Source organism: Bacillus rossius, chromosome 16, assembly GCF_032445375.1.
Source record: "Bacillus rossius redtenbacheri isolate Brsri chromosome 16, Brsri_v3, whole genome shotgun sequence".
Classification (NCBI taxonomy): Eukaryota; Metazoa; Arthropoda; class Insecta; order Phasmatodea; family Bacillidae; genus Bacillus; species Bacillus rossius.
The window spans coordinates 46363197-46389098 of NC_086343.1; the positions used below are offsets into that span (position 1 = coordinate 46363197).

Below are 25902 nucleotides of genomic sequence, written 5' to 3' on the forward strand. Positions count from 1 at the left end.
TCTGTATCCGAATACATAGGGATGCGTCCTTAGCACACACATCCCTACATCCCTTAGCAAATGCAGCCACAATGTAGAGGACGCATTTCTAATGGATGGATAGTATCAGAATACTTTTACTACTAGCACCACCTGTTGACTGTCAGTCGTACTAATGTTCACGCAGCCATTTTGTGTAGGGATTTCTACGAATATTCAGCAAAACTTAAATAATAAATACCTACCAATTAAAAAATAATGTAACGTGAATGTTATACATGTTAGCAATCCAAATAAAATACATTTTATAAATTGTAAACTTTAAAAATACTTACGAGTTTTTAATTATCCTTTAAGTTTAAATTCATATTTTGATTATATATATTAACGTCTTCCTTTGTCTTTGTTTAAGTTATCACTTTCGCTTATAATGATTTAAACAAATATTATGCTGAAAATCTGAAGTAATATATACACAAACAAAATAAAACCCGATTCTGAAGCTAATGGATGTAGGGACGCGTTAGTGGATGCGAGTGTCACATCCCTAGAAATCTCGAATTAGTGGATGCGTGAAGGGATGCATCGGCATCCCTTGTGATAATTCGGATTCAACACAAAGATGGCCGCGTCCACTACGATGCACTTTTAGTGCTAAGGGATCCATTAGGCCAGTATTCGGATGCAGCCCAAGAGTGAAAAATTACTATAAAACAACATCTTCTGCAAATATTTCACGAAACATGGAAAAATTGAGGTTTGATTTTGCTGTGAAACCAACAGCCGATGGGAAATCAAACACCATATGCATAACCTCATTAGCTACACCTGATGGGCAGATTTTTGAAATTTCACTCGAACACCAACCTGCTAATCTACACCAAGCAGTTACAAATACTCCAAACTATGCCAAGGTCAGTAAATCATTAAATAAAAGACATCAAACACGGAAAATATGGATAAGTTTGACAGATGATATATCAAAAACATATTTGGATAGAGAGCAAAACTTACAGTTTAAGGATTTTTACCTGGAAGAAATTGAGGGAAAAAAAGTGCTGAATCTATAGCTAGTGGTTAAAATAAAAAATTGGAAAAACTGTTAGAAAAATTTCTTGAAAAAAAAAAAAAACTATATCTGAAACTCAAAATTTAGGGAAAATTGCAAAAGATTTCATGATTGAGAAATTCACGGGCAGAAACTCAAATGCTTACCAGTGGATTAAAATTTCAACAAAGAATGTGAACGTTTCCTAATCAAAGAAGACAAAAAGAAAATAGAAATTTTAAAACATTTCTTAGAATACTCTAGTGTAGTTTGGTACAACTGCATGCAACTTGCAGTGAAATCGGACTGGAACAAATGGGAGAAAATTTTTAGTGAGACATTTGCAAACAAAGGATGGTCACCCATCAGATATGCTGCATTAGAATAAACATCAATGATTTCCCGAATATATTGATTTTCATAGCAGGATATTGAAATTATTGAGTACTGTAGTTCTTCAACATGCTATATTGGATATATATTTTAGAAGCAGCCAATATCTACTCAAATTCACTTTAATAGCAAAGTCATGTAATAAATAAAAAATTGAGCCACATCTAGAGACACTTCTGAGATATAACAATATTTATCAAATTTTTTTTAACTACAGCCAATATCAATTCAAAACCTACTTTAATAGTAAATTGATGTAATAACTATCAAGTTTTTTTTTACATTGTTATAAAATTTCTTGCATATATCAATAAAGAAGTATCACTTTAATTTGTAAATAAACCAAACTAAAAAGTAGAAAATAAATAATAGTTTGAAAAAAACAAAAAAAAACATGCTTTATATAGAGAATTGAACTAAAAAATAGAAAATAAATTTTAATAAATTTGAATTAAGAATAGTGTAAAAAGTTTTAATAAATATAAATTAATACTAGTGTATATAAGAAAAAAATTATTTTATTTAAAAAAAGCGTGGGGTGCAAGGTGTCAATAGTTATAAATATTTCATTGACATATATGAGTAGAAGGATTATCATTTTGATAATATCTTAAAAAGCACCCCACGCTTTTTTGAAATAAAATAAATTTTTTTCTTATATACACTATTATTAATTTATATTTATTAAATTTTTTACACTATTATTAATTCAAATTTATTAAAATTTAATTTCTATTTTTTAGTTCAATTTTCTATATAAAGCGTGCTTTTTTAGTTTTTTTCAAACTATTATTTATTACTACACAAATATTCATGTAGTTACTTAAGTGTAACAGCTAAACACACTTCAGATGTGTAACACCTTTCTAAAAGGGCTTATTTGATTACTTGTATTAACTCATACTAACTAAAAAAAAAGGACATTTAATATTCTAAAATGATGAAAAAAGGTTTGGTCATCCTGAGGCTGACTATGCTCATTTTCCTTCAAATTTATGTCACGAACTCACATCACATGCAGCCGCTATCGTAATGACTTGTTCATCAGAAGAACTATTCGTTTAAAAGTGCTATAGCTATACCACTGCTTCATGTATGATGTGGTGACCTGTTTTCTAGGCAACTGTAAGTATCGGTGAAGTAAAGGTCCGAGAATTGTCGATCTAGTGCGCAGATGTTGGTTCGTTCATTCTGTTCCTAGAAGGCCGGCGCTGTGCCGAGCTGAGACGAGTGTGCAGTTCCATGTGGATCGGTTGGTTGTATTTTATAATGATGGTGGTGTTGATGTATAATGATGGTGTTGTTGATGTACAATGATGGTGTTGATGTATAATGATGGTGTTGTTGATGTATAATGATGGTGTTTATGGTGGTGTTGACATATAATGATGGTGGTGTTGATTTATAATGGTGTTGATGTATGATGGTGTTGTTGATGTATGATGGTGTTGTTGATGTATGATGGTGTTGTTGATGTATAATGATGGTGTTGATGTAAAATGATGGTGTGGTGACGTATAATGATGGTGTTGTGATGTATAATGATGGTGTTGTGATGTATAATGATGGTGTTGTGATGTATAAAGATGGTATTGTTGATGTATAATGATGGTGTTGTCGACGTGTAATGATGGTGTTGTCCTGTGAGTGGCACGCAGAAGTGTAGAGGTCTGTCTGCCGTGCGTTGCAGATGCCGCTGCAGGATCTCCTTGCGGGCGAGTGCGGCGGGGCAAATCCCTTCTCGCGGGTTGCCTCTCACTTCGTGAAGGACCACGGCTACAGGGACCAGGTCCTGCGCGGCTCCGTCCACCATGGGGACTCCATCGCGTCTCCCAGCTCTGAGGAGGTGAGTCTTCACGAGTCTCTTCCCGGTCGGGTCATTTCCAAATACGCTGAGTGCGGACGAGTCGTTACGTTTCCGTATTTGTTTTTAAACTTTAGTTTCAGGAAAGTAAAAAATGGCTAAAATGTGTGTGTTTCAGAATAAATTTTAGTCATGAAACCTGGTTCAGGGTCTTGAAAGCACTTAAGGGACTTTCATTAAGGGGGTTCCTCCCATTTCAGGTCAAGATTTTATATTTACAGTAATTACAGATTAACTTGTAGACTTTTTCCATTGTTTAACTTAAACAAAATGAAACATATATACAGCGCATACATTTTGCATAATTAGCTGTCAAATTTACATTTTTAACGTTTTTGGATTGTATAAATAAGGAGAATTTAATTTATTGCTAAACTGAAACTTATAGGTTTAACTGCAATGCCACTGGCTACTTCAAGAAAAAGGTTTTAATTTCTTTCAGAAAATATTAATTAATTTTACCTGGCATTTCAAAATTCTCAAATTTGTTACGATTTTGACAGCCAAGAAACATGAAATGAGTTTTTGTGATAGAAATGCAAACCATATCATGAAGTAGCCAGTGGCATTGCGGTTAAACCTAAAAAGTTTCAGTTCTGCAGTAAATAAAATTTTCCTTATTTGTACAACCCAAAATTTGTTGAAAATGTAACTTTGGCAGCTAATTATGCAAAAAGTATGCGCTGTATAAATTTTTAATTTTGTGAAAGTTAAAGAATTGAAAAAATCTAAATAAAAGTTGATCAGTGATTAGTATAAATATAAAATCATGACCTAAAATGGGCGGCACCCCCTTAACATCTTTATCTTCATTTCTCTGCCATATGATATTATAAATACCACTCAGAAGTAATGGTTCCCCTTTGCACGAGGAGAAGACCAGTCAGTAGCCTGGTGCTTAGAGGTGACACCACGCTAGAAGCATCAGTGAGCATTACTAACACAAATATACCGCCTCCCCCTTTAAGCCTCTGTACACAACCGCGTGACATGACACATCAAAATCAAAGATGTAAAACATTATTATCAAATTAAAAAAATGATAGATATACATTGCACGGGGTCCTGGTTGGTGTACAGTCTGCATACAAAATTGTCAAAATCACGTGATGTGAAGAAAGACACTTCCGTTTGTTTACAGATGCATCCCATCAGACATGCTTGATATTATTTATTTTAAAGTTGAAATGTGATGCAGTTTACAAGATGTCCGACGTTCACTGCATTGTGAGATTCCATAACCTCAAGAGAATGCCAACTGTGTACACCGTGACTCACGTTTTGGAAAGTTCAGTAGGCCACTAAGCCGGGACCACTGGTGTTCGCGTCGCAGCGCGCAGGTGCAGTTGTATCTGTCGCTAGTCGCACCTCCGAGAACCTCCCTGGGCGGGAGTCAGGGCATCCACGTTATGGCAAGTCAGGGCGTTTGCTTGAAATACTGGAAAAGTAATGGAAATTTTCCCAGTGTCAGTCATTTTAGGGGAAAATTTCATGCTTCAGTCTGCCATCACCCAGACTGTTATATCAATTTTTTTTCAGAAAGTGTTTTAGTTTATTTTCGTACACACTATAGTTGTACACACTATAACACTATAACATATGCAAGATTCTGTTTGAAATTTTATTTTTTAAATTATAAACGTAGCCCAGCATGGCTGTATTTTGGCTATTTCTTATAGGAATTGCAAAATAGCTAAATTATTTCTAAAAAAAAATTGTCATGGAAATATAAAATTTTGTGTCAGGGAAAAGTGAAGGAAATTTTATTGCACATTTGTGTGGACACCTTGTAAATTGTCCACGTTCAGGAGACCCCGCACTTCCTCATCATCCTTGCATCCCCACTTTCCTTCTGTTGGCTAAATGCTCAGGAAATTACTAGTGTCATGCCACAAACAACATAACCTCATTTTACAAAACCACAATGTAGTGACTCAGCGGTGTAGCCAATGCCCATTTACCCATTATGCAATAATTAATGTTCAACTTGCATAGAACTGCAGAATGGAATATTGAACGTCATGTGATATCGACTAGGTGTGTCCACGAAACAACGAAGTGACTCAGCGGTGTAGCCAATATTACTCATTATGCAGTTAGTTTTCAACTCGCGTAGAACTGCAGAATGGAATATCGAACGTCATGTGATATCGACTAAGTGTGTCCACGAAACAACGAAGTGACTCAGCGGTGTAGCCAATATTACTCATTATGCAGTTAGTGTTCAACTCGCGTAGGACTGCAGAATGGAATATCGAACGTCATGTGATATCGACTAAGTACTAATGGTTATTGTAGGATCAATAGTTTCGGAGATAACAGCTTTAAAGTTTGGCCAAAGTTCCAAGTACAATTTTTTTTTTAGCAAATTTTCATCATTTTCAGTACCATTTAAGTTTCTGTAGGGCTCTCAATGGACTCTACTGGGGTCTCAGGGGACCCCACAGTGACCTCCCCTCAACCACTTGAGCAAAATATATGTTTTTTATTTTTATTTACTTGTGTGAGAATGTGAAAAAAAAACAACGAAGTGACTCAGCAGTGTAGCCAGTATAACACACTATGCAGTTAGTGTTGGACTGCAGAACGGAGTGTCGAGTGTGTGTGTGTGTGTGTGCGGTGGCAGCTGCTGCAGCAGTTCCTGGACGAGACACAGGCCCGCCCGCAGACCTTCCACATGGGCTCGCTGCTGCAGGAGATACGCGAGGTGGGGTCGGCGCCCCCCGTCCCGGGCCCCGGCGTGTTCGAGCTGGCGGCCCAGGAGGCGCCCCACCTCGTGCCCCGGGACGTGCTGTGGGCCGCCGAGTTCGCCCGCTTCCCGGTCAGTCCCTGTTGCAAGCCACGCAGCTTCCGAGAGTCCGAGGGATTTCAAAGACTAATTTTCTTAGATTTCTCTGTAGAAAAAAAAATTTAAAGATAAATTTTTTATTTTTTTTAGAGCAGAATATGTTAAATGCTGGATATTATGATGGTGTTCAGGGTCAGAAATAACATCCCTGGTTCCTTTATAACAGCATTTTTTTTATATCACAAACTGACCCATTCAAGCTGTTAAAAATTGCATTGTAGGAATTTTTTTCTGTAGATAATTCCCGGCAGCTGACAATCGGATGCACGCTCACCCTCATCCCTGGCGTCGTAACTGCTGCTGGCAATGATTATGTGACAACTCCAGCAATTACTTCCGTCCGCCTACCTGACAAAAAAATATAGTTGACTCAATTCGAGGAATCGTTTTAGAAAAAAAGTCTTAGATAAAAATTATAAGATTAATTCACAATCTATAAGAGTTTGATTTTTTTCCTGCGAAGGGTGCTATGATTTTTTTGTCCTCCAACCTTTTTTTTTTTTTTTTTAACCTCTGGCAGTAATGGTTGGTCCTATCAAAAACTTATTCAGACAAAAGATATTGGCATAAATCCTATGAATTATAAAATGTTCAATCAGATATATTATTTTCCATATTACAGGAGGTAGAATGATTTTTCTGTTTTTTTTTAAAAACCTTCCCCATTTTACCCCTTTGATCAGATATTGCCCATTAACAAACTTGACCAAGATTTTATACTACTAGATTTTATGTATAGTTTCAAATGTGATTTGAAAAAAATTGCGACAGTTACCGTGTCCACAAAATTGTGATTTATGTATGTGTATATATAAATTTTTGATTTAACAGTGGTTTTGGGGTCTATGGACCATGAAACGAAAAACTATATAAAAGTTTTCCGGAAGTCACACCATAGTAACGGCTAATATAGGTAGTTTTTCTTTGAAATCTACCAAAAAGACACATTGTTTTCCTTTCCTGGCTATTTTTTATTTTTTTTTAGTTAACCAGCCCTCTTCCCAAATAAAAAAAAGCAGCAAGCTACCTTTACTTGTCAGTTTATTTGATAAAAATTGGCATGCATGTTAGTCAGCGAGAAATTTGTGTGTGAGCTGAAGAACGGTTATTGTAGGATCAATAGTTTTGGAGATAACAGCTTTAAAGTTTGGCCAAAGTTTCAAGTTTTAATTTTTTTTTTTTAACAAAATTTCATCATTTTCAGTACCATTTATGTTTCTGTAGGCCTCTCAATGGACTCTACTGGGGTCTCAGGGGACCCCAAAGTGACCTCCCCTCAACCACTTGAGCAAAATATATATTTTTTATTTTAAATGATTCAATTTTATTCATAAAAGTATGCAATAATTTCATCAATGTTTTGTCATGACGTCACGTTAAACTATCGTCCGTGAACCAACTTTACAGACAACCAATTTTTTATAAACCTTTTTAAGGTGTACAATACTGCAGTACATTATTTTGATCTATCTCGTAGGGTTCAGCCAGCGTTTGCAATGTAAGCGCAAAAAAAAATGTGTTTATTTGCGACATCACATTAGAAACCTCTAAAATTATCAGTGTTTCTCTACTATATTATGCATGTATTATACATATAAACCTTCCTCTTGAATCACTCTATCCATTAAAAAATAACTGCATCAAAATCCGTAGTGTAGTTTTAATGATCTAAGCATACATAGGGACAGATAGACAGCTATGTAGTGGTGCTGAGTATGAAAGTAAAGGTTTGACAAACAGAAGCGCGGTGTCCGTGCTCTGTGCAGGTCGCGGAGAGCAGCGGGCGGCCCGTGTCGGCGGACGAGGGACCAGAGATGGAGCTGCCCGCCCTGCAGTGCAACGAGAGCTGGCTGCACGATTTCATCGCCGAGTCAGACGCTCCTCCGTGAGTCCGCAACTCCGCTCAGCGCTCCGATCGGTGCTCCTTTCATCCCCTGAACTACGGCAGCTGTTGCTTTGTCTGCCTTTTAGCACTCGCATGTTTCGAGCGACAAGTGACGAATGCGAGCATTTGTTAGAACAGTAGCCTACCAAAAGTCAGGTGGTCTGGTCATTCCTGCTTAGCAGTAATTTGACGTGTTTGCTATTGAAATTTAAAAAGCAAATATTTAAAAAATTTCTCCCTAGGGATATTTATTCCTTGTCTTTGATGGGAAACAGTTCAGTTGAAACTGTTTCCACGTGTATTCAGACTTCTGTTTTACACTTTAGAGTAAATGTAATCACAGTAGGAAATTTTTTATTCTGTATGATGAATTATAAAATAAACCTAAAATATAATGAATTTGAGAAAAATATTTTTTAATGTTTTCGTGGAACATTGCTTGTGTGTGTAATGAAAGACAGAGGCAGTGAGAAATTGACTTCGTACAGTAGTTTTCAGCCCGTTAAACATTGGGTTCCTCTTTCTGCGCACTGCGTCTCTTCCTTCATACATGAACACTACTTACTACCTCTGTCTTTCCTGTCCATTCTGGTTTTACTACTTACCACACATCTACAGTAGAACCCTGTTATAATGTTCCTGCATATAATGTTTTCCTGCTTATAATGTCATATTTTTAAAGTCCCAATATTTCCCCCATAAGGACAATGTATTTATTTCCTGCATATAATGTTCATAAATAGTGTAATTTCCTGCTTATAATGTTTGCTTTCTAACACTCAATAAATGGGGAAAAAATGTTTTAAAACCAAATTATTCCAACACTTACGATAAAAAGTTTCCTTTATGTATGTTTATGTTTACAATCACTGCCATAAATACATGAAGTTTGTTAAAATACAATTTTATGCAATATACTGAAGGTACACAATGTTCATAGTTACGTGTCAGTTGGCACCCTTAGTCAACTCTTCTCTTCCTTGCCATTCCAGTGGGTATTCAGATGCACGTACATAGTCCTACGATATTTAAGTTGCCAACCATTGAGCGAGGGCATAACTAAAAGTGTTTTCTATTGCCTACAAATAATTTTTTTTCTCATTCATATGTAGGAATCCCAAAATTAAACATTTTCAGGTGGCGAAGGAGTAGACGTTCTCACTCTTAATGTTGTTATCATGAATCATGAGACAATTTTACAAAAAATGTGGCAGTGTATCTTTAAAGACAAACAAAATTTAACCAGGGAACAAGACGAAGTTGAAAAATTGTTGGCTTGTTTCAGAAAATTCATGTATCAAGTATTCTATCTTTGGTTTTAACATTAAAGTTGTTTACATAGCTTGGTGAGTACATTGGTACAAAGCTCGAACATTGTTAAGTGCTAAATTGAGATTTCCTGCTTATAACGTTTTCCTGCTTATAATGTTTTTTTCTTGTGCTCCCTTGAAAAACATTATAACAGGGTTCTACTGTACTTATCTGTAGTGTCCAGACAACATTTTAACACTCCATTCCATGTTGGCGATCTCACATTGGCTTTTGGCAAACACAGGAAGAAAACTTAACCATCGTAAGTCAATATTGTCACGTGCACCTAGCCGGTGCCACCGCCATTTCTGTCACGTGCACCTTCAGAGGGGGGGGGGGGGGGGGGGGGGGGGCGAGAATCGTAGCTCTTTATATAGAAACAACTCGCTTGGCATCAACTAGTCTTAACTTCATAAAATACTTTACTGTACCTAGGATCATAGGTTCGTCATCCCGTACAGGATGTCTGGTGAGAGCTGAACTAAGGAGATTTTGCAAAATAACATAATACTTAATTAAAATTATTTTATTCTTAAAGTCAAATACTCAACATCATTTTAAAGAACATTTAAATAGCGGGATTACAATTTAAAACAATAATCTCTTTACTTCCTTAACGATTGAACGACCTTACAAGAGAGAGAATGAGAGAACTTCACTAAACACTTCCCTAGTCCTTCCGAATACCTCAAATCATAATTAATACTTAAAATTAAAACAAAGATAAGTCCATACTCACATTTTCCGAAAAGCCTTTCTTGATCGATTACTTTAAAAAAATAACGTAGGGGCCTCTCCTGCCCTTGAAATCCCGAACGAACATTACATTTTAAAAACTATGACGCGTGACCCCTGACGAGGGCCATAGCCTCCGCCCGAAAGCTTGACGACTACATTATGACCTAACTTAAATTAAACGACTCGTGGCCTCTGGCGTCGACCATAGCTTCCGCCCGAAAGCTTGAATTCCTACATCACGAACGAACTAACAACTCGTGACCACAGGTGAGACGCATAGCCTCCGCCTGAGTGAGCCTGAATTCCTACATCACGAACGAACTAACAACTCGTGACCACAGGTGAGACGCATAGCCTCCGCCTGAGTGAGCCCCGAGTCATCACTCACTTGCGCTTAAATTCGCGCGCCCTGCCGCGCCTACCATAACAAAAGCTCGTTATTGAAGTCAAATTTACTAAACAACTAACTAGAACATCTGGGAAGACTACCCCCCCTCTACCCCAATGTGCAGGCCACACCGCGCGGCTTGTTACGACAGCGCGCCCCAGTAACTGCGGCCCGTGGCTGCGCCAGCGCGCGGCCAAACAAACAAACAAAATTCTGCAAGCCCGCAGCGCGCCGCGCCGGCCCCGTGCCCCAATTACATGGTCACGCCACTTGCGCTGACGAGTGAACAGAGCAGCCAGCCCAGAGTCGCGTCAGTAAAGTCCCTAAATTTGATTTCAACAACCCTGCAAAATTTCAACCCGCGACATAACCCTCCCCTCACAGAGCTCGAGCCCCATCGAGCTACCTCAAAATTACAAATTGTCTTTTTCCATTAAACCATAACTATAAATTCCTCATTTCACAAAAATAATAATTTTCTTAGTTCCTTGCTGTCTGAACATACATCTAGATTCTGCATAAGATTTATTTTAAAACAACAAGTATTCATAAAATTAAAGGTAAAACTTTTATCTGGTTTGTTCTCACAGGAACCTTCAGAGGCTCGAGTTCTCAATTCAAAAAAAATTGTTCTGTTAGTGAAGCTCTCTTTACAAATTAAATTACTGTTCTTAGTTTCTCAGTATTCGTTAAACAATGTGCAAATTCTTGATAATTATTATTATTTTTTTTTTTTCGGTTTCCGTTTATTACCATACTTCTTTCGTTCTTCAAAAAAAATTAAGTGTCCTTACAGTGTTTCAATTAATTAAACTCTTATCTCGTGAAGGTTGGTGCAACTCCTCGAAGTCAGTGTTGTCGAGAAGAGTAGCTCCCTGGGCTGGCCATCAGCAAACACCACTCAACTCCAACAGCTACTGGACTGGCTTCCAGGGCAGCTCACAACTTCTCCCCACATCTGCTTCGGAGTTGTGCCATCCTCATCACGAACAGATTACAATTCTGAAACATCATCAACAGGCATTACCATCACGCCTGACAAATACAAAACTAACTACTAAACTGCAATCGATGGGCAAGGATGCAAACACACAAAAAAATAAAATTAATTAATTCAACTGCTAACATAAAGTATCCCACCCTTAGCATAATCTAATCAGGCAAATAATTTGATAGGAAAAACTTAAGGAAGGGAAACATGACCTCCAATGATTTTCCCTAACTCTTGAGTCTTGATCTTCTCTATACAGCAAATAGTCCCCACGAAGTAACTGGGTTGAAGGTCAGTTCACATGACCCACCCATAACCTCTTCTACTCTTCTTTTCTTCTGGGGGCAACCACAATGCCCACCAATCTCTCTCCATGGTGCCGAACCAGCTATCCCATGAGAGTAAACAACGTAGTCAATAGGAGCGCAGAGGGGAAACACCAATCTCTGGCTTGTCGAGTCATAAAACTGCTTTATCTTCTTCTTCTTCTTCTTCTGAGTAAAACATCTGATTAATCTTGCTACTATTCTTCCCAACAATAAAAAAAAAGTTCATCAGGTATCTTCATAAAAAAACATTCTAACTAATAATAAGTCTTCTTTTTCTTCTTTTTTTTTCTGTTAGATGTAATAGAAGGCCATGTTAGGGAGGTTATAGGGAAAAAGAGTGGCCAATTCCCACCCCATCACCCACCTAGATCATGACTAATTAACTTTTAAATTTTCTATTTCAAACAAATTAAAAAAAAACCATTTTTATTCAAATTTTTAAATTATAGCTACTTTTCCTTCATAACCTCAAAAGCAAATCAATAATTCTAAATGAAATTGTGATTTACTGCATCCTTGTTCCATCCGATCTGTTTGTTTATAACCTTTCTTGTAAAGTATAAAATTTTCAAACATTACTAATTCAAAAAAAAATTAAATTCTGGTGTCCTTTGAGTTACAATTAACTTTACTATTTCTTAGCTTGAAATAATTTAAGTTTTCAGAACTATTTCATTGTCTAATTCACAACACTTAAAAATCAACTCAAAACAACAAATCATCAAAATCAATAAGATCATCTGACCTACCTATCAGTACTGTGAACTTGAACTGTTCGTACACATTTATAATAAGCTATTGTATTTAAATTCCAACCTAAATAAGGTTTAAAAAAAACTACTAATCCCTCTGTAAATTAAGAAAATTAACTTTAAAAATTAAACTTAAGGTATTAGTTCTTTTTGACAGCTACCACAACTCACTAGTTCCATTACATTACTATAACCTAAAAAGTTCTGTAAATAATGTTTATAACAAAAAAAACTCCAGTTACTGTCTTCCATAAAAAAAAATAAAACTTTACATGACCTTATTAATCTCCACTTGTAAGTCCATGGCTGCCAGCTTTCTCTTCTCTTGAATCTTCAGTCTTGGCTCTTGTTTCAGTGATCTTGTATCTTGTCTCTCGAACTCTTGTCATCTTGTAAACTGGACTGCTGCTCAGCTCATCTTAAGGAATCTGTAACAGTTTCAAAAATACATGTTAATTTAAATTACATAATTCCTGTTCTTTGGTCCTAAAAAAAAAATTGTATTATTAGTACACATTACCCTGAAACAACATTATTATTCATTGTTTATTACTTAAAAAAAATGCTTTACCATAAAATCCTTTTTTGTTCTTTTCATTAGGCCTATTTATTTTCCTTCTTCTTAATTAAATTCTGCTTCAAATGTTAATCCTAACTTAAGACCTACCATCTATTTATTATTCATTACCTACATTATTTATGTTACCCTAAAATTCCCATAAGTTTCTAATACTTCCTATCAAAGACATTCTCTCTAAAAAAAAATTTACTTGTGACTCTTAACTTAACAAACTTAAAAAAAACTTTTACACTAGACTTAACTTATTATTCATTCTTAGTTACTAAATTTCTATTTGTAAACTTTAGTACTTACAAACAAAAACTGCCTATTTCTCTCTACCTCTTAATCTCTTTCAATTATTACAATAATAATGTTACCTTGCATCTTTAAACTTTCTTCTTTTCAATTAAATTAGACATCTCATAACAATAAAAATTCTGCCTATACTCTTCTTATGGGTGTACAAACCAACAACAAAATTTCAAATTCTCAAGTTTCCTTATATTTAAATTATGCAATGCACATAACCTCTGTGGTGCCTGTACCCTTTTAGGCCTACCACCTTCTCCTCTCACAGCATGACAACTCTTATTCCTCGGGGTCTGTATTCACTGTTACAAATCAAATATCTCAAATAAATTAAAAACAAATTTATTATTTTAAGAAAACAAAAATTTACATTGACTTTACTATGGAGCCTGGAAATCTCAATGTCCCACAGCAGCTAACATGACTAAATCCCATGGAACCCCAGGTTTACATAACCTGTGCCCAAAAATTTAAGCATACCAGGCTTTCTCTGCACTGGTTTTACAGCATCACACACTATTTAGGGCCCCTGATCTGCCATCAGTCCCAAGGAGCTTTCCCACAACCCCTCTCTACACAAGCGCCTACCGCATTCCTCTCAATTGGCTATCGGTTTTACGGCATTCTTTTGAGATCCGACCATCAAGTTAGGGCTAATCGAACACTAAACCTCCATACTTCCAAACTAATGTAAATCAATTAAATTTTCTCTGTAAATTCTAAAAATCAAAAAAAATTATTCCAACATGCCAAAGAAACTTCCAAAAAAAATTTATAATCTTATCTTCAAACCATTAAAATAAAAATAAATAGATTACTCTGTTTTCTCCTTAATAACTGTAAACTGTCAACAAATATCATGTCGTAAATTTTAACTATGCTTACTGACTCTTAATCAAAAAATCTCATTCTTCCTAATTAATAAACAACCGATTTCCTTGAAATCTCACTGTATCTCTCAAACTCCACTGGCTGAATATCTCAATAAATTCAAAAACAAGTATCTAAACTCTTAAAGAAACTCCTCCCCAATTATTCAAACTTACTTCACATTATTTTATTTCATTACTTAAAACACCTTACTCAAAAAAATTAATTAATTCCCTTCCATTATTATTTGACCAGAAAAAACTTTCTCATTAATTAATTTATTAAAATTCAATTTCACATTAGGCAAGTACACTAACTCTCTACAGCAATGTTTCTCATTTCCCTCCTTCCTAACTGAATCCAATCTTACTTAACCTCCAGGGAATTTACCTCACAAAATAACCAAAAATTTCACTGTAGTGCCTATCTGCTATAGGCCCACTACACAGCAAGGGACTCTAACCCCACCAACAAACTTCATTGAAATGGTACCCTATCCCATACAGGATAGCCACTTCGGTACTACCATGGGGAACTCCTGCCCCAAACTACTCACAACTCTCAGGATTCTCCTGACCCTTAATTCCGTAGTCAGCCCATCTCCTATGGTCTGCGCTACAATTCCCTTTCTTCCCAGGGACACAACGCCTCACCTTAGGGTCCCTCGCCCTAATGAAAACATTAATTTTGTCTCTCTGTTCTTTTGGAGTAAATTCCCTCTACACACAAAATCTAGCCTTCCCAGTTTTCTCAATGCTTATCGATTTTATAGTGTACCTCCTTAATAATGTTTACAAATCCCAAAAAAATATTTTTAAAACCGAGGTAGAATTTAACTAACAAAAACATAAACAACTTACAACGAAACACTTCTAGCCTATACATCATACACTTCTTAAAATAAATTACTTACATACTGAAAGTTCCTCTTCTTCTAAAACACACTTAAATTTAAATTTATTTAACCAATAGTCTATTTTCTTATCGCTAAGTTACCGTACAGCTGATCAAAACAAGGTCACGGCCGTCCACGTCTCCGTATGAGCCCGTGACGTCACCGAATTCCATCAGGTGCGCCAACCCTCGCTTGCGGTTCCTCCGTTCTCCGCTAGGTCTCAGCACCTCCCCGTCACGTGTTCACTCTGCCACGTCCACTGACGTGTCGTTCTGAAACAACTCTCAACATTTTTCTAATTAAAACAAAACATCACTATAAATTCTATAACTCTCTTTTACATAAACTCTCGTTTTCTCTTTAATTCCTTTCTAACGTTTATCCTTCCCTCGACTGATTTAATTCGTACGTCTCGTCTCCTACGCGCACGAAAACAAAACAAACTTCTCTTGAAAATAATTCCTATTTACGACAAAAAACTTTATTTTAAATTATAATTCTCTTAACCTACAATCTTAAAATGAACTTCAATTAAATTAAACCACTTGCATTATCTCTAATAAGCATTTAACTTATAACGTATTCTCCTCACGTAATAATCCCCGATATAAATCTACAATAAATTCAACGACTTAAAACAACTTATCACTATAAACTTTATCCTTACAAGTATCCTCAAATAAACATCTGTTACGTCAAAAAAAATCTCAAAGACTTCCTCCACTTAGATTAAATTCCGTAATCCTCTCCTCAAGTAAACTCTTAATAACCTGCTATCAGAAGCTGAAACTAACTTAATAATAAACATAAAAATCTACCTCTCTCTCTCTCCAGAAATAGAACCTATCCGGCGAACTCTACCATTTCTGTCACGTGTACCTAGCCGGTGCCACCGCCATTTCAGTCACGATCCACCTTCAGAGGGGGGGGGGGCGAGAATCGTAGCTCTTTACATAGAAACAACTCGCTTGGCATCAACTAGTCTTAACTTCATAAAATACTTTACTGTACCTAGGATCATAGGTTCGTCATCCCGTACAGGATGTCTGGTGAGAGCTGAACTAAGGAGATTTTGCAAAATAACATAATACTTAATTAAAATTATTTTATTCTTAAAGTCAAATACTCAACATCATTTTAAAGAACATTTAAATAGCGGGATTACAATTTAAAACAATAATCTCTTTACTTCCTTAACGATTGAACGACCTTACAAGAGAGAGAATGAGAGAACTTCACTAAACACTTCCCTAGTCCTTCCGAATACCTCAAATCATAATTAATACTTAAAATTAAAACAAAGATAAGTCCATACTCACATTTTCCGAAAAGCCTTTCTTGATCGATTACTTTAAAAAAATAACGTAGGGGCCTCTCCTGCCCTTGAAATCCCGAACGAACATTACATTTTAAAAACTATGACGCGTGACCCCTGACGAGGGCCATAGCCTCCGCCCGAAAGCTTGACGACTACATTATGACCTAACTTAAATTAAACGACTCGTGGCCTCTGGCGTCGACCATAGCTTCCGCCCGAAAGCTTGAATTCCTACATCACGAACGAACTAACAACTCGTGACCACAGGTGAGACGCATAGCCTCCGCCTGAGTGAGCCTGAATTCCTACATCACGAACGAACTAACAACTCGTGACCACAGGTGAGACGCATAGCCTCCGCCTGAGTGAGCCCCGAGTCATCACTCACTTGCGCTTAAATTCGCGCGCCCTGCCGCGCCTACCATAACAAAAGCTCGTTATTGAAGTCAAATTTACTAAACAACTAACTAGAACATCTGGGAAGACTACCCCCCCTCTACCCCAATGTGCAGGCCACACCGCGCGGCTTGTTACGACAGCGCGCCCCAGTAACTGCGGCCCGTGGCTGCGCCAGCGCGCGGCCAAACAAACAAACAAAATTCTGCAAGCCCGCAGCGCGCCGCGCCGGCCCCGTGCCCCAATTACATGGTCACGCCACTTGCGCTGACGAGTGAACAGAGCAGCCAGCCCAGAGTCCCGTCAGTAAAGTCCCTAAATTTGATTTCAACAACCCTGCAAAATTTCAACCCGCGACAATATTTGTTAAAAAAAATGTCTGTTACAGGCATATTAATGATTCTCTACCTGTGTTGCAATGACGCAACACTTTGTAAACTTAATTAAGTTATTCTAAACTAATTCTTTATCTTGTCTGCATTAATGAAGAGGTATAACACCATAAAATACCAAAATCACTAACAATGCGTATTCTAACTTTTTACATTCAACAGTTACACCTATCCCTCACTTAGCACGACTAATTTGTTCCTAAAAATGCTTGTGTTATTTGAAATCGTGTATTCTGAAGCATAAGTTTTCATAAATAGCAAGGATAATTTATTTAATGTGTTCCAAAATTGTGCAGGAATATACTTTACGTAATATAAATGCGTTGAATAACATTCAACTGTAAATATGTTACACCATTTATCTTTATATTCCTCTCATCGCACTTTGTATGACAAATACGACACTGGGCATGACCTTCAACTCATGTCGCGTACTTTTCCAAACCATCCTTTGCTGACAGTGAAACCAATATTACTGTCAGGATAGTTATAATTTAATTTGTCAAAAATTAAAGTGCTTATTCGCGTATCACCACCTGTTTCACACCAATCCTGTCAAGCCAATTTTTTTTTTCATTGCAACATTCATTTAACAACCTTTTCCACGTGAATCATCTGTTTATTTCTGTTCCGGTATCTAATGTCAATTATATTCCCGCTAGTACAACCAACAGCATCAAACTTATATAAACTTTTGGTAAGAGTCCTTATTTCGTATGATTGTGCACACAGTTGACTTGCTTAAAACTAAAGTGCGACCAACATAAGCGTGGCCTTCATGACAATCTGCGTGCTGTAATACCTCTAGTTTTGTCTCAAATATTTGAACACGATGCATTATGACTTATGAGTGATCAAGCACGTACAGTTACCGGCAGCTGAATGGGCAGACGTTGCATTTTTTTGAGTGAATTCCCTGCCACTGGCCCACGGCCCGGTCTGTGGCCAGGCGACAACCGTACGGCACAGCGGCATACGCGCGGACGTACAAACATTTGGTCCTATACACTCCATAGCCGCAATTTAACTTGCCACAGCTGATGTTTGTACAACAGCCGATAGCATAGACAGACCTGCGCGCGATTCTCTCTCCCCTTGTTTGGCTAACTGTATCCCACGGCACATGTTCACAGAAGTTGAAACAGACTTCGTGGCGTTGTGCTCGTTTTTTTTTTTTTTTTTTGGCCTGCCGAGATTTCGTGCTAACTGAAGTTTACAGATGTGCTATTTAAGACAGGAACTGCAAAATTAAAATCGCGCTAAATGAATTCGCACAATCTGAAGCCGTGGTAAGTGAGGGATAGGTACTTTCTCTCCATTGCTGCTAACTCCAGGGCATTTGTGATTCTTACAGAGATTTTTTTTAAGTTTGTGAGTGTTCAGATGCACAGCAGTAAACTGTGAACTACTGTAGTGCATTTGTGCTAGTAAACTTTGAAAAAACATCTCCCGTTGAACACTGCGCCCCGTGCAACTGAGACACGGCCTGCCACTGAACTCAGTTCACTCGTGCGTGTGTGGGTAAGGAGAGGGACACATGCAAGTGTCTCGTAGTTCAGTGGCTGGCTGAAGTGAATGCTCTGTTACCAATCAATCATTGGGCTCGCGTGGGTATTGACTTCTCGACAGTGCACCTACCCTCCATGCCAGGTCGTCCGACTGCAGGGTAGATATCGTCTGGCGAGGGAGGATAGCTTTTAACATAACATGTTGAACATTAGCAGTTGATGATTTATACCAGCTGTCAGGGCCGGATTCAGAGGTCTGGAGGCCTCGGGGAAACAGAGGAGCGGAGGCTCCCTGGCCCCAAATTATTTTCCAAATAAAATGAACAATTTTTTTTTTCAGTCGAGTTGTCCAATAAATAATTTATTGTGAAATCAAGTAGATTCTCTTAGTATTTAAAAAACATACATAAATATAATCGGAGACAAGAATTATGTGAAATTAAATTTTAGTGTTAATGAATATTTCTGTTAATATTTAACAATAATATAATCATGTATGTACAAAGTACTGTAGGTAAAGGTAAAACAGTGAAAAAAGAATATCAAAGGAAAAGATGTTTACTAGTGTTTACTTGTCGGTATTTGAAAGATTTTTTTCCGAAGTCTCTATTGTGGGGGCCCTCCGTTTGTGGAGGCCCCGGGGCTTTTTCCCCGGTTGCCCTCCCCTAAATCCGGCCCTGCCGGCTGTCATAGGAAAAGTTGGGTACATGTCCAACATTTTATGTTAAATCACTACTCCCCATTGAAGAATCATTAAAGAAAACCGCTGCAGAACAACATTACATGTTTCAGTTGGCAGCACGCAGACTGTAGGATAGGTGTGAAAACCTCTGGGTGGTGATATCCAGCCATTACTAAATATTTTGTTACATTCCAGATTGGCTTGGCAAGGCAACCCGGAATAATAACAAATACAATTAAAAAAAAACACTATTAATGTATTAAAGTTTTGTTTATATTTAAAAAACCTGTGGGCCGACCAACCAATCACATTATTTCCTGAAAAATACTGGCATGGGGAGACACGTCACACCACCTCAAAGTTCGCCCTGATTGGCTGGCGAGACTGCGCCCAGCAAAAATTACAGTTTCCTGGTGCGCAGTTGTGCGCCCACGTGCTGGGTTATTTCCGACGACGCACTAACTTGAGGCGTGACAAATGACGTGCTGGCGCCAGTGTGTCTATTGAATCTTTCTAGACTGTTCTCGAAATTTACCCTACAACTATCCGTACTATGCTTCAAAATATATAAAAACAAAAATATTACACATGTACAATTTTAAATTATAAAGTAAACAAATAATAAAACACTACTAAACATAACCTAAATTAATAATAATCATTAAAACACCAACAAAAAAAATTGAAAATGATGCATAATAAAAATAATTATAAAATTTTTCACATAAACATTGAACATAAAATAGTTCTTATTCAAATGTGAAAAATAGTAAGGGGTGGGAATTCTGCAATGTTACAATTTAAACTTAATAGTAAATGAAAGCTAAGCAATTGTTACTAACTTTAATAATAGGCTAAAGAATATTGGCGATGGAGGGAACAGGCACGGAAGGTGTGATGTGCCGTGCAGGGAAGGCGTGCAGCTGGCGGAGGAGCGCGCGGCTCAGGAGGACGGCGCGCGGGAGGTTGAGCGTGCCACGGACGACCAGCAGTTCCAGTACTCGGAGGTGAGCGCGGTCTGGCGTCCCTGGGGAGCAGGGGACTCGAATGTCAGGGAATGTCAGGGAATCTACTTGAAATCTTGGGAAAAAAACATGTAAATTCCCCAGCGATAATAATTGGAGGGGGAAAATGTCGTGTTTCAGTCTGCCATATCACCCATACTGTGAAAGCATTTTTTTTTTCAAATGGGGTTTTAGTGCATAGCTATAAAAAATTATAAAAAATGTGTTGTGTATGCAAGGTTTTTTTTTGTAACCAATCCGGCTATGGGAATGGTGGAGGCCTGGCCAGGTTTTCTTTATTTTTTTTAGAAAATTGTGAAATAGGTAAATTATTTAAAAAGAGTCAGGGAAATTTGAAATTTTGTCCATGGAAAGTTTGGGAAATTTTATTACAGATTTGTGTAGACAACCTGATTCGGGGTGCTTAGGTTGTGTCGGGACAGATGGACGTTTATTTATCTTCTATTTGTGTCCACGACTTTGTTCACATGGAATTTACAGTGAGTTGTTGAGTCACACATAATCAGCAAGCATACGTGGCGAGATAGGACAGCATTGCGAAGTGACAGGACTAAGTAGTCTCATGAATATTTAAAGAGCTTCCTCTTTGCATGCTAAATAAATAAGATAATATAATATTTTAAACACAAAATAACTCATTTACTATTGTTTATTTATTCATAACATTGTTTGCTAAAGTAATAAATTCCAGTAGCACTTAACAGCTAAATCATAAAGTAATTAAAATCATAAGTGTCTAATAAGTATCAGTTCAAAACTTCACAGCAATAAAATAATCACATTTTGTTAAATTGCATAGAAATTATCGATAAATCCGTAGAGAATCCCTGACAGTTTAATAATAAAAGGTTTTGAATTGCAAAAATCCACTAAAATGATGTTTGTAATGTGTTCCAGTGAGATGTTGGTAGAGGCTAGTAATGGCAGCGTCCTCGACAGTGAGTTGTCCGTGTGTTGCTCAGTTCATGAGGTTCATGCAGCAAGTGGGCGACGGAGACGTGTCCGCCGAAGCGGGCCGAGTGGTCGAGAAGAACCTGCTGGAACCCGACCTGGAGCGAGCGTGGTCGGAGCTCGCTCCGCCCGTCACGGACACTTCCCCTCCCGACAAAGGTGACGTCTCGTCGGATCACGCAGTCTCATGATTGCTGATTAAGTGAGCTCACGTATGTATTTCTGGTGATAAAAATGAAATCGGCAAATATCAGAAACATGTGATATCATTGTGGTCCTGACAAATGTTTAGGATTCGCGGGGGTGGTTAGTGGAATCTGCGGCCCAGAGGTTAACCAGCACAAGTCATCTCTGGATAGGTTGCCTCTTGCCTGTGTATTTTATACTTCCCTTATTTTGAAAAAAAAAAATGCAATTTTCACATACTAGGTAAAGAGAGCAGAGCAGCATGGATTTTCACAATCAGATGTCAGTGACTCTACAGTAGGAGTATGTGAAGCTTTGTAAAGTTGTGAAGTCCACTCGAGACTAATTTGGTTTTTGACTTCATCCTTGGTAAAATAAAAAAAACTTAAAAGATTCTGAAGATTTTTTCCATAACCAAATACGCAGGGCACAGACTGTGACGAGTGAATAGTTTCTCTAAATTAGGTGGTCTGAGGTCGTGCTGGATAACCCTACTTCACGGATAGCAAAGAAGGGATAGGGGACTACCGTGTTTTATCGCATAGTCGTAGACAAGTAACAACAATCCTGTATCTGTCATACAGCAGTTTTTTACCTTCCAGTAATAATACACCATAGTAAACAATAATCTGACATGTATGCAGTGTAAACCATTAAGTTCAGACTCAGTTGAATGTCAGATGAAAAGATAATTTATTACTGCTAATAAATCCCTTGATTTCTCACGAACTCATGGTACAAACCACCTACACTAGAGTTCCGTTATAGCGAGGTGTCACGGTTCCCGGTTTGATCCTCGCTATAACCGTGTCCTCGCTCTAACCAAATTGGACACTTTTTGGCCCCCCAAAAATAAAAATTAACCGAAAATAACATAAAAATTGTGTTTAAACCTGTATAATTGGAAAATAACAGGTTATATTAACAAAATCTTAATTTCTGTGAGCAGATGTGCGAATTCTCTTTAAAACGATACCCAAGTACGGATGCGATCACTGATTGCGTCAAAATAACCAGAATACCCTACCACGCCATGTAAGTATAGCATCTCAGCCCGCAATCAATTACTCATCTTGGCCCACGGCCGACGCAGCATTGTCCTGCTATCTATTGTCGACGCTGCCTGTCTGCTGGCGGCCATGTTGGTGCGGGATGTTGCTAACAGGTGGCGCTAGTGTAGCGCGACGATTTAATCCCTTACAAAAAAGCAGGAGTGCGGCAACGCACGTACACCTCAAACGAAATAGGTAGTCGCTGGAAAACTAAACTTTTTTCATTTAAAGAAACCTGTCAACTTTTTTAGATAATAAATTTGAGATTAAAACTCAAACCATTATCACCCCCTTCCCGGACAGATACCCCAACAACTTACCGAAACAAAAGTTACAAGAAAACTGTCCTAGCGATTCGGAAATAAATACGGTAGTTCCTAGTATTTGTCAGATAGTAAAATAAATAACGTGACGTGTTTGTAAACGTGTCACGACTGAAATAATTCCAAACAAGTTTATAAATATTTGTGTATTATTAACGCGATCAATTAGCAACAAGTATAAAGACGGCTCTGACTTTTTGGCCTAACATAGTTATAAACAATGTTATTATTCGTTAATGAAAATGTCGCAACAAATTAATTAAGAGCATTTATATTTTAAAAACGTGCACATTGTTACGTTTAATGGCGGGAAAAAATAGATTTTGTCTTATTTCTAAATAATAACAAATGCGTACAAGTACATATATGTATATTCAAAGGCTTGGTTTATTCGACTCGATCATACCTTGGCCTTGAAGCCAGCCAGTGATGCTGTGACTGTGAAGTCGCAGGCACAGATAACTAACGGAAGTTTGATAAAAGAAAGAAAGGACGGGATTCTATTTTTAAAGCCACGCACTTAGGTGGCGACTGCACAGCTGAAGAATGTGACAGGCCTCAACAGCAAGATGTCTAGTGGCGAGCGAGAGGGGTGGAGATACAGCAGACAAATAACCAAAGCACGCTTCACGCGATCACGCCGTAAATTCCTCAAGAATACCTCATTATAGCCGTGTTCTCGCTATTACCGTGCTCGCTGTAACAGGATTCTACTGTATGTACTTGCATAATTTGACGACGACGAAACTAATCATGTTAGCCTCATTATGGGCTCAACACAGATGACTGCAGTCAACGAATTCTAGATGAAATGTCCAAAAATGTTTCTAAGTCGGTGTCGCATGGACCACATCTGCAAAATGTACTTTTTAACTACATAATTATGTTCCTTTTTAAGCCATAGCCTGTCCGCAACCATTCGGTACCATGATCACAACTTGACTAACTGCTAACCTGACTACCTCCATCCACAAAGTAGGGAGATGGTCACGTTTCACCCACAACCAATCACATACAAGCTTAAGACCCAAATAAAAAAATCAGCCAATCAAAGCACAAGTTACAAGAAATGAAACAACTTTGCATGCACGTAACTAGGGGCTTTCCCTTCTCTGTTTCTTTCCAATTCTGGTGATAGATTTGTCCTTGAGTTCCCACGCTCGCAGAGAACTACCATTTCTGTCTTTCTCTTACACATCAGGACACACCTGTCTCTCTCTCTCTCTCTCACTGATGTAATTTTACCGTCACATTGCATCATGCTTTTAAACAAAGGATAATAACAATACAAGTAAAGAAAAATATATGACTACACTTGAAAACTTACCCAACAAGCCAAATAGGTAATATCAATATCACATTTTAGCTACTTTAAAAAATTTGAATTAAGTAAATACTTAACGGCATGAACTAATGAAAAATAAGGGTAAAACAATACATTGCAAATGTATGACTACCTCTTAAATATTCACTCAGCCATTATTTAAACTGAAAGAGAAAACCTAACCAAAAATTTAAAATGATAAAAAAAAACAAATATTGCTGCCTGGTTGAATGTTAGTTCGACCAAGCTACAATTTCACAAAGAAGAATAGGTATTCCCTTCCAATAGGGAATTCAGAGATCCGGGAGTGCATTTTATTGAGTTAGGAGAGAAGACCAACAATAATTTATTTTCAAACTCTCAAAACGGTAACGTGATTATATCAAAGCCAGTACGAATATTGCCAGTACCAAACACATGAATAAATGCTCGTTACAAATTATGTTGTAAATACGTTGAGGGCGTACATAAGGGTTATTACTTATGACACCTTAATAATCCTAGCCCACGTGTTACAAATCCTAGCCTTATCGTACATGCGTACATGTGTTACAAATAATATTGATTATATCAAACATGTAAAATTTAAACACAAAATGCAACATATTACAATTAGAAACATGAGTCGATACTTTGACAACTAGGGCGGCCGTTCGGCGTGGCAGGAGAGACAGTTAACTTGGCCCTAACAGGCAAGAAAGGAGCAGACAGGAAACGAGTGGCAATGCAAACCTCAGGCAAACGGCAGACCGATCGGCAAGGCACCAGAAGTTATTGCCCATTTACAAGCAGAACATTTGGCTCATTATTTTTTACAACTTAGGGGCTTTGCAATCAATGTCAAGAATGGCACGGCCATATTGTGCATGTAATTAAGCTTACTGCGTCCAACTAAACGCCTTAGCTGATTCTGAACAGTACATACGCCTCTCCGACCGCTACCGAACGACCCGAGACAAGGCTCGCTAGGCCTTATATAGTTATATGTATATCATCCAAAACAGAGAGGGCGCAAGTGCAGTGGAGGGAGACCGCAAAAGGGGAGGAAGATCAAGGTGGAGGGGGAAGCCAATGAAGAGAGGCAGCGGAGGGGAGGAAGAGAATGATTAAGGGGAGGAAATCGCTAGGCCGTGTGGGAGCCACAACAGAAGCGCATGCTTCAATGTTATGAAACTATTTAGTTAATGTTTTACATGTAGAGAGTAGGGGTTTCAGTGCTTCAAAGTATTTGACATGGTAGCGTACAAAATATTTTATGTGGAACGATTTATTAACAGTTATTTATCTATAAACTTATTTAAATGATAGTAAACTGGCTTTCCACTTCTATCTCTTGATCAAGATAAAATATTAGATAAGTGGTTTTATATGTATTCAAATGTAACATGTGGGTTTAATTATTTTTTTGAGTCTTAGTAATGGAATGTTTCTTAGTAATGGAATTTCTCATATTACAAATGAATGACGATTATAAATGTAATGACTGATATGCTATTGTACATGAACTGTGGGTACTCCCCTCGGTAGCGGTATCTTCGTGCTGCACCTCACGGTAGCGTCAGACAGCGGTCGAGACGCCACAG

The 25902-nt window shown here is 37.7% G+C and overlaps 1 protein-coding gene across 2 annotated transcripts in view; it reads left to right on the plus strand.

Annotated features, from left to right (window-relative positions):
• Positions 1–25902, plus strand: part of LOC134539947 (peroxisomal targeting signal 1 receptor) — an 82272-nt gene that overhangs the window by 3986 nt on the left and 52384 nt on the right. For both annotated transcript variants that reach the window (XM_063382329.1, XM_063382330.1), the window contains exons 2-6: positions 3111–3266; positions 5911–6105; positions 7899–8017; positions 20369–20465; positions 21446–21593. In XM_063382329.1, coding sequence (XP_063238399.1) covers positions 3111–3266; positions 5911–6105; positions 7899–8017; positions 20369–20465; positions 21446–21593 — 715 coding nt within the window. The remainder of the gene's footprint in view (positions 1–3110; positions 3267–5910; positions 6106–7898; positions 8018–20368; positions 20466–21445; positions 21594–25902) is intronic.